This window comes from Convolutriloba macropyga, chromosome 7, assembly GCF_964194025.1.
Source record: "Convolutriloba macropyga chromosome 7, txConMacr16.3, whole genome shotgun sequence".
Taxonomy (NCBI): Eukaryota; Metazoa; Xenacoelomorpha; order Acoela; family Convolutidae; genus Convolutriloba; species Convolutriloba macropyga.
Window position 1 is genome coordinate 12,898,412 of NC_134474.1, and position 13,176 is coordinate 12,911,587.

A 13,176-nucleotide genomic window follows, 5' to 3' on the forward strand; every position below is an offset into this window, starting at 1 on the left:
ATATATATATATATATATACTTCGGGTAACGTGTGTATTGTGCAGCATCACAGCCCCACAGGATTTCAGTCAAATTGACTCAGAGAGCCACGATTTTTTCTCTGGCATGATTCGATGACCGTCCGTTCTCAGAAAACATATTTGCTCGAACACGTCTTGAGAACACCCCAAGCAGCGACTTAATCGAACCAGCGTCTGCCTGAGAGATTTCCTGCGTCGACTGTGTGAACCGGGTCCAATGTGTTATTGAATCCAATTGTTATCCTAGCAAAAATTAATTTTTCTTTTAAAGTTCTGTTAATATTCATGTCACCATTACCAGAACCAAACTTTTGAGTGTAATTACTACTTTTGTAACCAGAGATCCCTTTTTTTCTCAAACATTGTACGTGCGATTGTACTTACAAACTTTGCGGATCACAAGGCAGTGCGCTATAAAGAAATTTTAGTCGCTGAAAGCTGAAAAGCGAAATCTAGTTTCCGCCGCAAAATATTTTTTGCAGAAGCATCTTTCGCATACTTCTGTACTTAGATTTCATTTAATTGCAGTATAAGCCCTCATTTTAGTAATCATTGGTGATAAAAGTGACGTAATCAAAATATCTGCTTCGCTTCGGCATCGCTTCACTTCAAAAGGATTAAAGATTTGTGAAATGTACTTACCGCCGAACGTAACTACAAATAACATATTTTGGAAATATTTTCCATAGCAGGCTATTTTGTTGCCGCGTGTGAAAACTTTTTACACGAAACTTAAGCGCTTTCTATATTTGGCGTCAAAAGACCAGCCAGGTCAAAATACCAGAGGAAAGTACCAGTCACATTCTTTGTAACTAGTTTTTATGTGTCAGAAGAACCCATATCCATTTTACCCAATGCGATTTTACCCAATGCCAACTTACACCATTTACCCTATTGTTGAAATTAGCATAACGACTATTTAGCTGACTATATAATTACATGGCCCGTGGGACTTGACATGAAACCATCACGACCAAACATGGGATTACATTGTCAGAAACATTTTTAAAAATCCTTGTAATAGTGCTAAATTGTAATCGGATAAATGATCGAAAAGACCAAAGAGCAATGGGTAAGTTTGCATTGGGTAAAATGGCATTGGATTAAATGTCAGGTTGGGTGTAATTGTGTTGGGTATAATGGCACTTGTTGAAATGGAATTGGGTAAATTTTCATGTAACCAATTTTTTCTTGGTACCGATAGACGCTCGTAATGACATTGCACGACAGTTTTACAATGTATGTGTCATTTTTCTAGAATTTTTCTGCTTTTGTGGAAATTTTGATAAGTTAAAACGCACATCAATTAGATTGTCCTGAAAAAATTGCCGGTTCCCAGGAGTGAATTGGAAACGAAATTAACCAAATCTTCTTTCAGGTGACTGAAGAACAGCTGAAGATTTTCAACTTTGCAGCTGGCTGTGTACCTCTACTGCAGAAGTTCGTCCAAGAGAAGTCGAATGGAGTCCAGCTAAATGAAGAAGCCTGTCTTCGGATCTGCCACTTGCTCGACAATCTGAAAGACTTCATGTTCGAAAACGGGATTCCAAGAAAACCCAGACAGAAACTTCTCAGAAACCTGATGGTAGGTTTTGAAAATCTTTCTCCTGGATTTTTCTCATAATTTGAGAGACTCAGTGGGCTCCGTGCTATTGTTCTGATCCCATGGCCTTTTATAACTAATACACCCCTCATTTTAAATTTTTTAGTTTTTAGTTTAAACAAAATTTAGAATTTTGTTTAAGCTAAAATTTACGCCTTCTGAGCAGTGTAAATGTTTCTCTCGATAAATCGGCTGCTTCTAATATTTGCATATCAGGTTAAACCGTTGTTTAATTTTTTAAAGAAAGAACAAACAACTACCTCAGCATTTATTCATTTTGTTGTTCTTCACTACAGCCAAGTTTTGTTCACATTAAATTAAAATCTGAAAAATTCAAAAAAATTTTGATTGGTCGATATGATTTCAGATAGTGGAATTGTTGATTGCTGTGTTGCGTCTGGACGTTCTCAACTCTCCTGATCAGAAGTTCTTGACAAGGATCTTCGTTAAGTGTTATGACGTATTGGACACCTACCTGTTGGGAGATAGCAGGAAGAATGAATTGTACATTGCAGGACACATGGAATTCTTCCTCACTCAAATCAGTTTCCAGGTACGAAATTGAAAACGTTTCGCCGAAACCGAAAAAAAAGGAAAAATAGGGTCTTTCCCATTATACCCCCTGAAATTATAGCCCCCTTTTGGTATATTTACCATGATTGGGAGGGGGCGGGGCTATCGGTTATCTGATCACTAAGCTGGGGGGGGGGGGGGCTATAATGGGAAAGACCCAAAAAATAAACATCAGTGCTATTTACTGCAATATTATTTATAAGCCTCGTCGCTAATATTGCCAGAATGCAAAATAATAAGGCAACTTTTCAGCAATAAAAGTTATAATTTTTCTCCGAAAATCTTGCTATTTGAAAGTCAAGCATGTTAAGCCAAAATTGTAACAGAAATTTTTAACTTTTGCATGCTATTTTAGATTTAAAGAATCCCGTCTATTACCGACGGCTAAGAGATTCCGCGAGAATCTTCCGATAGTCATGTAATATTGCGCAAGATGTTGCAAGACAAGTCTTGAAGTTTTGCAAGATGCCTGCAAGATAAAACTCCAAGTCTTGCATGATTCTGGCAAGATAAGCATCTGATGCTTGCGATGGCCATTCAGATTAATCGCCGAACAAGCGTTGACACGAGATTTTTTTCAATTAATACATTGTGCACTTTTTGCACACTTACAGTTAAGATTGAAAGAAGACGTCATTGAAAATTTGTTTCAAATGCCAGTAATCTCATTTTGAGTTTGAAGTTGTTGGTCTCCAAAAATATCGTTACAAATAAAAAAACTGCTATCTTACTTCAAATTCATTCAGCTGATTTTCAACAGTCAATTTGTCCGGATTTTAAAATGATAACAGTTTTGTATCATAGTTTTTATGAGATGACATATGGACAAAATGCCTGGCCTGTTTTGCTTTTATGACAATAATAAATTATTGTTTTATCACCATTCATTGTGAAACTGATTTTGTTGCAAAATTTTTTTTTCGAGAAAATTCTTTCTAAGACTCTACCGCAATTTTTAATTCTGTGCCTGCAAATTTAAGCATATCGGAGTCCTGTTCTATTTTTAGCTCTGAGAACTAACATCATGTCACACGCGGAGCTGAAAAACTTTACGATTAGTATGTACAATTTTCATTATTGCTGCGTTACATCTCTATATACACATAGAAAGTTTTTGTTGTCAACAAACTGCGTTTCTCCTACATTTACTGCAATTAAAAGTAGGCAACTCATGTTGAGTTTTCTGATCCTACCACTTTGGATCTCTTCTGAGGAGCAATGTTCAAATAAAAATACATAAATCCACAATGGGCTATTGTTGTAAAAACAGACTAAAAAATGATCGCATAAAGGATTTGATAAAAAGGGCAAAAATCGGAACACAGACCCAACTGGGTTTGCGCAGAGTCGAAATTGATTTTCATTTTTTTTTCTTAATGATGTAGTTTTTTTTGTTTTTAAAATGTAGCTTCAAAAAATTTGTCGGAAAACAGCAGTCTGACTGTAACAGTGAAATTCACAAAAATTTAATGTGATAATGGAAGAAATCTTTAGCCAAAAACAACTCAAATAAATAATAACTTTTCAAAAAGAATCTTTTTGACTACTTTTCTTGCACTTCAATGGTTTTGAATGGTATTGGTGCTCTGTCTTTCTTTTTAAGAAGTGTTCACATTATTCTTTTACTTTTTCTTGACAATTGGAAGTCAATTTAGAGTAGTGATTTTAGCCACTCTGGAATAGAAAGAGCAACAAAGAATGAGTAGTTTCAAAGCCTGCCTTTTTTTTCTAAGGGCCGTTTCGAGTGAATTGAGGAGACGATAATTAAACAGAATCTCGGTTTACGAGGCCACTTTTTTTCAAGTGGAGCAATTTTACATCCGTTTTCGCTGTTTTTTTCACTTTCTGCACTAACAATTTTGAAAAGCAAATCGTATGTTTCAATAAAGCTTAACATCACCCTTTCAAACCCCTCAAAAGTCAACTGATGTTTTCCAAAGACTTTGAACCTAATTGTTTTTATGAAATAACGATGTTTTTTTTCGGATTTTGGTATTTTTCTAGTATTTTTTGTTGTTTTGCTATTTAGTCTCATTAGTAACAGCTTTAAACGGCTCTCTTTAAAAACATTTCGGTGTTTATTTACTGATTAAAATAATTTTTTTCAAGATTTTGACGCCAAATTATTTCTAAAGTCATTATAATTTTTTGGTTTTCTTATTTTTTTTTAGGTTTTTGTCGCCTATCCTCAATATGAACATCTCTGGGTGATTTCTGTCTTTTTTGGTTCTATTGTCACAATGCGATTGATGCTAAAGGTTTGGTTTATATCTAACCATTTTAACTACTTTGACGCCACTTGCTTGAAACAAATAGTGGTTTCTTTTCGGATTTTGAACCTTCTTAGTTTTTTTTTGTGCAGTCACTTAAACTCATTAATGATATGCTTATGTAGCTTTTTGTTGGGCATATACCATGACTTGTTTTCCAGTTAGTTGTGGTTTTTGGATTTGCAGCATTGTGGTTTTTGGATGTTGTTCTGCCACTAAATCTCAAAAATGACACAGCTCTGTGCTCTGAAATACACTTTAATGGATACTATCTGAATTTCTTCAGAATTTTTTGCTTATGAAACTCTTTACACGACTTTGTCACAATCTACTTGCGTTAAAATGAGATTTTTAGATGTTGACCCTTTCTTCGATCCTTTTTTTGTCGTCTTGTTGATTAGTCTCGTCACTGATAGGTTTCATTTGCTTAATTGAATCTATTTAATGATTAATGTTGCCAATGGTTTAATTTGCTATGAAAGGTTTTGTTGTCGACAATTTTTTGAACTTTTGATTGTTGCTACATTTGAAGCTACTTCAGTTGCGTGGATCTCCAGTTGTTTTCATCAAAGTTGATATATGTTTTTCTGGATAGGTAGTACAGTAGGAATTAAATAGTGAAAATATTTTTGCTTGTTTCATTGACTTTGATGCCACTAATTTTCAATCACATTTTTAACAGTCATTGTATGCCAATTGTCGTTTTTGTTGTCCTTTTATTTTATCTGCAATGTTTTTCTACAAAGCTGGTGTTTGTTGTCTAAACTCAAATTGTGTAAAAGTTTTATGAGGTTGAGGTCTATAACCTTTTTTCTCTTAAAAAAAGTTGTCAATTTGTTTTTCGATTTTTGTAGTGTTCTGCTCACTTTCGTAGGCGTCTTTGTATATGATTCGTTTTCAACCGGAAGCTGCTCGTTTAAGAGACTGATGTTGTTGTCGTCAATTGCTTCAATTCTATGAACTGTAATTCAGGACGTGTACTGCTAAGTTTATCTTCTTTCAGGGGGAGATAGGAATTTATGCGACCACAATGGTGACTGAGTTGATCAGAGACAACAGACAGATTGTGGACAGAATGCAGAACCATCACATTGACTCATTCATACAACTACTATTCAAAAACCAGGTATCTATTTTATACAACACCTGTCTACTCATAGAAGAGGTATAATGCCCATGAAAGGATCACCCGAAACTGCCCTTACGTGGTATACAATTAGTTGCTTGTGTATTGTTACGCCATTAAGCCCCGACAGTCGTTTAGTCCCCGATATCTTCACAAAACCACTTAAAAATACAGTTTTGTTAATTTATTTTGCTATTGATTTTGTTCATTATAGAATGATAAAAACAATGGGTGAAAACTAGGTTTTTATCATAATTTAGATTGTGATTAAAGGCAAAGCGAATAAATTGAGAACAAAATGAATTTGGATTGCAAATATTTAGCTTTTAACGATCAAATGTCTGAATATTGTCAACTTGTTTCTGGTATCATCTGAACATGCTAAAAATGTGGCTAGAGTTGCCGCTCTATGTTTGTGCTTGGCTTGGCGTATTCGAAATAACAGTTTGCTAACCTCTATACAACGGTTAAGATTTAAAGTTCCGAAGGACTGTATATTTCATCAGATTCACCCTCTAAACTTTTTTTTGGTTTTTCTTTTAGAACTACAGATATCTGGACCTGCTGAATGTGTTGTGCGTGTGTGATGGAGTCTCCCTCTCTGACAATCAGAACTACATTTGCAAGAAGTGGCTGGTTGACACGTTCGAAACAAATCAGGTTCCCCAAAAATACCCAAAATATGAAATCTTGTGACGCATTTGGGGGAAGCTTGATGAAATTTCCCTGTATGTACCATAATTATCAATTGTTTACACGGTGTCAGGACAAAGTACCCAATGCCAGGATACACTCGGTGTCAGGATACCAAATATTCCGAGTACCCAACCCATATGCTTATTTTACACATCGGTATTAAAATCATTGGAATGAGTAATTATCATAATATTGCTTAGGTGAGAAAATTTGTAATGTAAATGATTTTTAAACCTTACATGAAGTTTTAAAAATAGAACTAGTCAATATATCAAACTTGATATAAAACTGTCACAACCGGACATACTATCAATTTAAACGCTTTTGTAGGATAAAACAAGCTCGTGTTGCCAATTGTTATTGGATTATTGAACAACCGAATGAAACTTAATTAAATGCGTATTAGGGTATTGGGCTTTTTGTCATGTAATATCCCGCACTCTAATACCAGGACAATTCAGAGCTGAATCATTACTACATTCCCATATTATCGAGAAAATTGAGCTCTCAATCAGGATATATGCAGTCCATTTATGGGTTTTCTGAGCGTAAAAATCAGAAAAAAAAATCATGATATTATACTTGACAGATTAAAACTTGATTTTTACCATGCTCAGACAAAATTAATGTGAAATCGAAATTTTTTATTTCACCAACAAAAATTGGGAATGACCACATGACTGGTTTTTTTCAGGCTGGTTTTTTTGGAGAAGTTATGGCACAGCATGATTTGGCAGGTATTTCAGAGCAATTCAGAGAAAAGTTGTCCTGATTGTTTACTCTGATCATTGTAATTTTCGACATGATCATGATATTTCGCAGATAAAAACACAGAATAAAAGTTAGTATGGTTCAGTGCTGAAAAAAGTGACCTCGGTCCGAGCGTTTATTGCTGCGCCGATTTCTTATAGATTCTAATCCAATATACAATTGTTTATCAACGAAATCAAGACTATATTTCTAAAAGGGCGGGTTGCGCTTTATATTTGTTTTGCATGAGCCTGCGTTAAGAAATTATTGGTTGCTTGTCACGACCAGCAATAGGATTAAGACCATTTACAACAACCAGCGAACTTACATTTTTTCCGGGTCGTAATTTTTGTTAGTCCTTGATCATGGCACAAAACTTTTTTGAACGCACACAAAAGGTGTCGTGTATTCAAAAATACGCAAGCAAAGATTTTTAACGAATATCATAAACATAACATGATTCTACTGTCCAGCCAAGGTTGTGTCCCACAGACGCACCAATTTGCATTATGGAGTAGTCTCCTATTTGGTTATCGCACGTACAGTAGTCAAAGTCCTCTCCACCGACTAGCAAAGAAATTGCCACAGGCGAGCTAAAGTCTTCAAGACATTTAGAATAAGATGCACAATATTCATCAACACACTAACATTATGTACAAAACTGATACGGTGTATTCGTAATATGCATTTTCTGTTCGAATATCTAAGCTGTTTTATGAGCTCTCTCACTGTCCATGAACACAAAACAATTTGTTGTAACTTATTCTAGCAGTCCAAAAGCCTTTTATACGACGTTATTGTGTTAACAATTTAATTTAATTCCGGGATCGAACAAGATTCGAAGAACATCCCAGACGCAAAGAAACAACTTACAAGAATCATATATCACAAGGGGAGAAAATCCCTATATTGGAGCAATAATTAAGGTCACGAAAAATTTTCTATGGTATTTATGGGGGAATTCGGTCTCTTATGAGGCTTTAAGCAAGCAAAATTAATGCGCAAATGGACTAATAGAGAAATCATTACAGTGCAGAGGTATACCTAAATCATCACGGGCAGATCTGCCCGCTGTGTGTCACTCGTGTTCGCAAATACTATGTTAATACATTGAAAGTGGTACAAAATTGCGGAAAATAGCTACTTTAGCAGAAACCGACAAAATGGAAGGGAATATCGTAGCCCGTGTTCGCAAAAGTGTCCTAAATTTAGCCGCGAAATACAAGAACATAATCGGTAACCTATTTTTCGCGCGGTTTGTATCACGCATCCGCTCTATTTACGTATCCATTTTTTGCACGCAATGTAGCTCGATTTCGCATATAATCCGCAATTAAGCCTAATTTAATGCGCTTTGAGCATAAAAGTGATTATTGAAGCTTTATTACTACTTTTGTTAAAAGGAACCATTAATTTAAAGCTTTAAAAGCTTCAATAAAATCATTGTTTATTACAAAGTATTAAACCACTTTTGCATGCTCAAAATGCGCGCATTTAGTTGTTCTTATACATTGCGCACCTAAATTGAGCGGAAACGTGCTACAAGACTTGTAACCTACTTTTCGTTCCTAATGTTCTTTTACAAAGTATTAAAACCACTTTTGCATGCTCAAAATGCGCGGCTCAATTAGGCTCAATTGCGGATTAGATATACTTTGAATGCAAATAATAGATACCTAAATTGAGCGGAAACGCGATACAAGTTTTGATCACTACTTTTCGCACCGAATGTTCTTTTATTTCGCAAAATTGGCGGAACCCCATTTGCGAAAAGTAAGATACAAAGAATGTATACTAATTTCGTTCATTTTAAGTCACTCATTTCCGCGCCAATTTTACTAAGGCGGAAATTTTGGGGTATACCTCTGCACTGTAATGATTGAACCGACATATCTCTCTTGTAAGCCTAATGTGTTAGCCTTTGCACAAACAAGTCTAACACTCATGAACTTAGGCGTCTCTTGGAATACGTTCTCTCGTTTCTCTTGATCCTTAACTTCTGAAGCTTAACTTTTGACGCCCAATTTAAGTTGAACATATAGAGCGTTGAAGAAGGTAGTATATGCTGAAAAAGTTTATTTTATAAACACAATTCCATTAGGTCTTTCTCTTTCGACATTATAATTCTCTCCCTTAAATTTTACATCAACGGTTTCACAGTTTTTAACTATCGTGTCTTTTTTGTGGTTATTCTCAGAGATTGGGTTCTTCTAACAGGGCCCAATACAGTTTCTTTGATCATAGGAAAGAACACAAGTTCATTTATATTCTAAAATGACCCTGTGCATTAATTTGCTCCTCAAGGCTAATGAAAAGGAACAATATAGGTTGTTCACGTTGTAAATGTTACGAAAGATCAGACGTGTTACCCGTGATCTGAATACAGACAACGTTTCCCCATTTTCATATCAATTCTGTTTTCTTCACCCTCGCCGTTAAATGAGCGTTTATTGTTTGCCTGCCATATCAGCTCATTTTTCCAAAATAGATATGATCAGCACCAGGAACAAATTAGATATGCAGATTTAAAAAACAAGTGATAGAATTTTTTATAAAAATAAGGATTTTGTTAATTTTTTCAGTCATGTTGTTTCCTAACTGAGACTGGAGCAAGATTGAACAGACAGAAAAAAACTCAGATCTATGACAAGACCATGACTTATGTTTCTACCAACAATGGATCTACTTGGAAGTCTCTTTTGGACATCATCCAGGAGGAACAGGACAATGAGAGAGTTCTCTTCCTCACTCATCAACTTGATCTGTTTGAAAAATTATCATCGGTTAGGGTTCCTTCACATTATATAAAATCACGTTATTTACGTTCAATGATTAAATAAAAACTTAAATTAATGTGAGTTAAGTTTCAGCTGACTTTTTGAGTTAAGGTCAGAAGTTACTTCCGCTCTGCTAAGACAAATTAACTTCTCCGCTCAAGTTATTCTTAAGTTTAGCAGAACACGGGATCAGAAATATTTCCTACATAAGATAGAACTGTGTTGTTATTTTTGACCTGCAAACTTTGACCAGTTGGTTATAAAAAATTTAACGTCACCTTTTTCACCAAAGCTCCTGCAAAAAAAGGTAAAATGTTGTCACTTTCTTTGTGCACCGGCTTCCTGTAATTATGAATTGATGTGACTACATAAGATTTCATTTACAGGCGAAATTGATAGTTTTAAACTTATGGTCACAGGGTCGGAATGACTACTGCAACAAGATCATAACGACTACTTTGGACTACCTGACATGGGAGGAGGCATTCATGTGTATGAGTGACGAGAGACTCCCTCCAGACCTCAGAGCCAAATACTGCTCACTCATCATTGGTAGGTTAAGTTTCAGTTAAAAATGCTACCAGTGTTGAGGTGTCAGACCCAGGCCACCTGTAATCAGACCATGTTTAGACTTTGCCCTCTGATCAGGCCATTTCCAGACTAAAAACTTTCTGATTAAACTTTCGTGCCGTGCGACCTTTGAGAAATAGCGCGGTTTTGCGTAACCCCAGCATTCGCTGATCAAACGTGGTGAAACCAAAAAGGACTCTAATCAGACCTTCGTGGGATCCAAATTTTGCGCGATTTTAGTACAACCCACTCTCTGTGAACGCACCATCACCCAGATAATTCTCCCCGGATCAAAATATCTCTATTACACGTTCAATGTTCTTGCAATGCATATAAATTTACAACTTCTAGTGCTACACTTAGGTTCGAAAAAAGTGATAAGTCAGTAAAAAATGGTTAGTGTTGGGGCGAATACATTTATGACAGCATTCACTAAAATTTATTTTGAATTGTTCGCATCCTTATTTTTGAGTCAACAAATACAATAGAAACAAATATATAAGTCGAACGAAAAATTCTTTCTCTAATCAGACTTTCGTTTGACCTATGCTCGGACTTTTCTCCAATCTTGGCCATCTGATAAGACCGAGCCAGAAATAAGAGTCCTCTCGTCAGACTTTTTGCCATTTTTGTTGAGACTATTGTACGATCATTACATTTTCCAGACTCTGTGATTTGGCACGCATTATATCCATCAAGTGCCAAGCAACTGGTTCGATCATAGGTCGCAAGATAAGTAAAATCTATAGATTATATTAGAACCAAAAAGGAAAAGTTTTTTTTTAACTTATATTTGACGGTTCATATTTTTTTATTACACACTCTTCTGTAATAATACATGGCCTCAATTGTGGAGAAATTCGTAATGAGACCCGGCTTATTTCGCACAAAAATTATGATTTCTGTTAAGCAGTTAGAAAAGAACAGTTGTATCCTAACATACCATTCAAACAATCATTAATAATGAATCATACGCTTTTAGCCTAAAAACCTTAAAATTAGCATTCACTTTGATCTCATACTTTTTAACTATTCATCGCGTATTATCAAAAACTCATACAGCGTACTCTGTTTTATCAAAAACCGAGTCATTTGCATCATGTCCCATAAGATTGGTCAACAAGCTCTCATCAGAAAACTCCAACACATAATGTTCTAAAAAAACTGATTGAGGTACATAATTCATTTTGTTTTCGCACAAGAACAAGAGTGTAAAATTTTGAGCGCTATGCAAACAGGAAACATTTTTAGAGTTAATCCAACATAATTGATTGCTTTCTTTGTTAATTCGACTAAAGTTTCAGTCAAATATTATATAAAAATAATTTTACTGGTAGATTTCTACTTAAAACATAAAAACGCCTTTTTAGTAAGTCATGGAGTTATCAAAACTAAAGATTGTTAGTTACGGAAATCGATAAAGCTGTTCGCTCAATTTTGATTATGTGTTCGTTTTTGGTGGCGTGATGACCAAGAGGTAAGGTGTGTGGTTTGCACACCAATAAATGAGAGTTCAATCCCCTACCTCCGTGAAGCTGACTGTGTGGAAATAAGCTCTTACTCAACCATAGCTTCAGATTGACCATAGCCTGAACAATGTTGGCTGCAATAATGGTACCACGGGAAAGTTTCAGACGCAAAAAAGTGACTATAGTCACCAAAAAAGAGCAATGCTACTCATTAAAAGATCAGTCTGAAATGTGGGGAATAATAAGAAAAAAGGCAGCTGAGAATAGGCTACTGTAGGCCTGATGTTGTTCCGCTGCGATTACGCAGAAACCATATTTACAATTTTTAATGTAAATTATGTAACTTTTCTATAGTATTAGACACTGATAGTTTTTTGGAGTAAGTGATGTGATAAAAACTCACATAGTATTGGCTCTAATGGCCTTAGAGTATGTCCGATCGGAAACTTACTTGATTAGTAAAATTTCTTGTTTATTTGTAGAACATTTAAACTGCAATTCGGTGTACAGAGACCGGAACTGTTTAATGAAATTTAAAACAAGGAAAGAATGTTTGGCTCAATAAAGAAAACAAACGCCTTTTTTATCCTTATCAAGTTGAATATTTGCTTCGATATTTCTTGGCGTACAACCAACAATAAAATTAAAATTCATTCGTACATATTTTTACATAAAAGATGAAACCGGCTCCAACTAACAATTAATAATGCAATGAGAGAAGAACTTTGGTGCTTTTTATAAAAAATACAAAACCTGCGCCTAAGGACGAGTTGGTTAAAGAAATTTTTTCAAATATTTTGTGAAGCCCAACAGAACCTCATTTTGTCGAAAAGTTCAGGAGATAAAGCAATCTTCAGTTGCTTTATAATTCTCCCAAGAAATCTCTATTTTCTTAAAAATTTATCGTCAAACCCAAATAAGGCCCCATTTAAAGCTGCCTTTTAAAATCAAGTTTACATTGCAAATTACTAATCATGGTAACTTGTTAGGATTGGATTGCCAAACAATTATTCAGACTTTGCAAAGTTTCTTGAAAAGTATCTCAGATCCAAACCTCTTTTTAAATTACTTGCAGTGGCACTTTAGATTTTACCATAAAAACCAAAAAAAATTTCCGTGGCCTAGCCAAATTCCTTTGAGGTTGGTCAAAAGCTCTCATCAGAAAAATCCAACACACTGTTTTTTAAATAAAAATCATTGATATAAAACATTCATTTTGTCATTGCACAAGACTACAAGTGTAAAATTTTGAGCGCTATTCAAACAGGAAACATTTTTAGAGTTTATCCAACAAATTTAATTGCTTTCATTGTTAATTCGA

At 35.0% G+C, this 13,176-nt stretch overlaps 1 protein-coding gene across 4 annotated transcripts in view; it reads left to right on the top strand.

Moving 5' to 3' along the window:
- The window catches only part of LOC142342611 (inositol 1,4,5-trisphosphate-gated calcium channel ITPR2-like), a 144,995-nt gene that overhangs the window by 31,943 nt on the left and 99,876 nt on the right, over positions 1–13,176 (top strand). For all 4 annotated transcript variants that reach the window (XM_075394021.1, XM_075394020.1, XM_075394024.1 and 1 more), the window contains exons 13-18: positions 1,400–1,606; positions 1,992–2,177; positions 5,471–5,593; positions 6,137–6,253; positions 9,622–9,822; positions 10,236–10,368. In XM_075394021.1, coding sequence (XP_075250136.1) covers positions 1,400–1,606; positions 1,992–2,177; positions 5,471–5,593; positions 6,137–6,253; positions 9,622–9,822; positions 10,236–10,368 — 967 coding nt within the window. The remainder of the gene's footprint in view (positions 1–1,399; positions 1,607–1,991; positions 2,178–5,470; positions 5,594–6,136; positions 6,254–9,621; positions 9,823–10,235; positions 10,369–13,176) is intronic.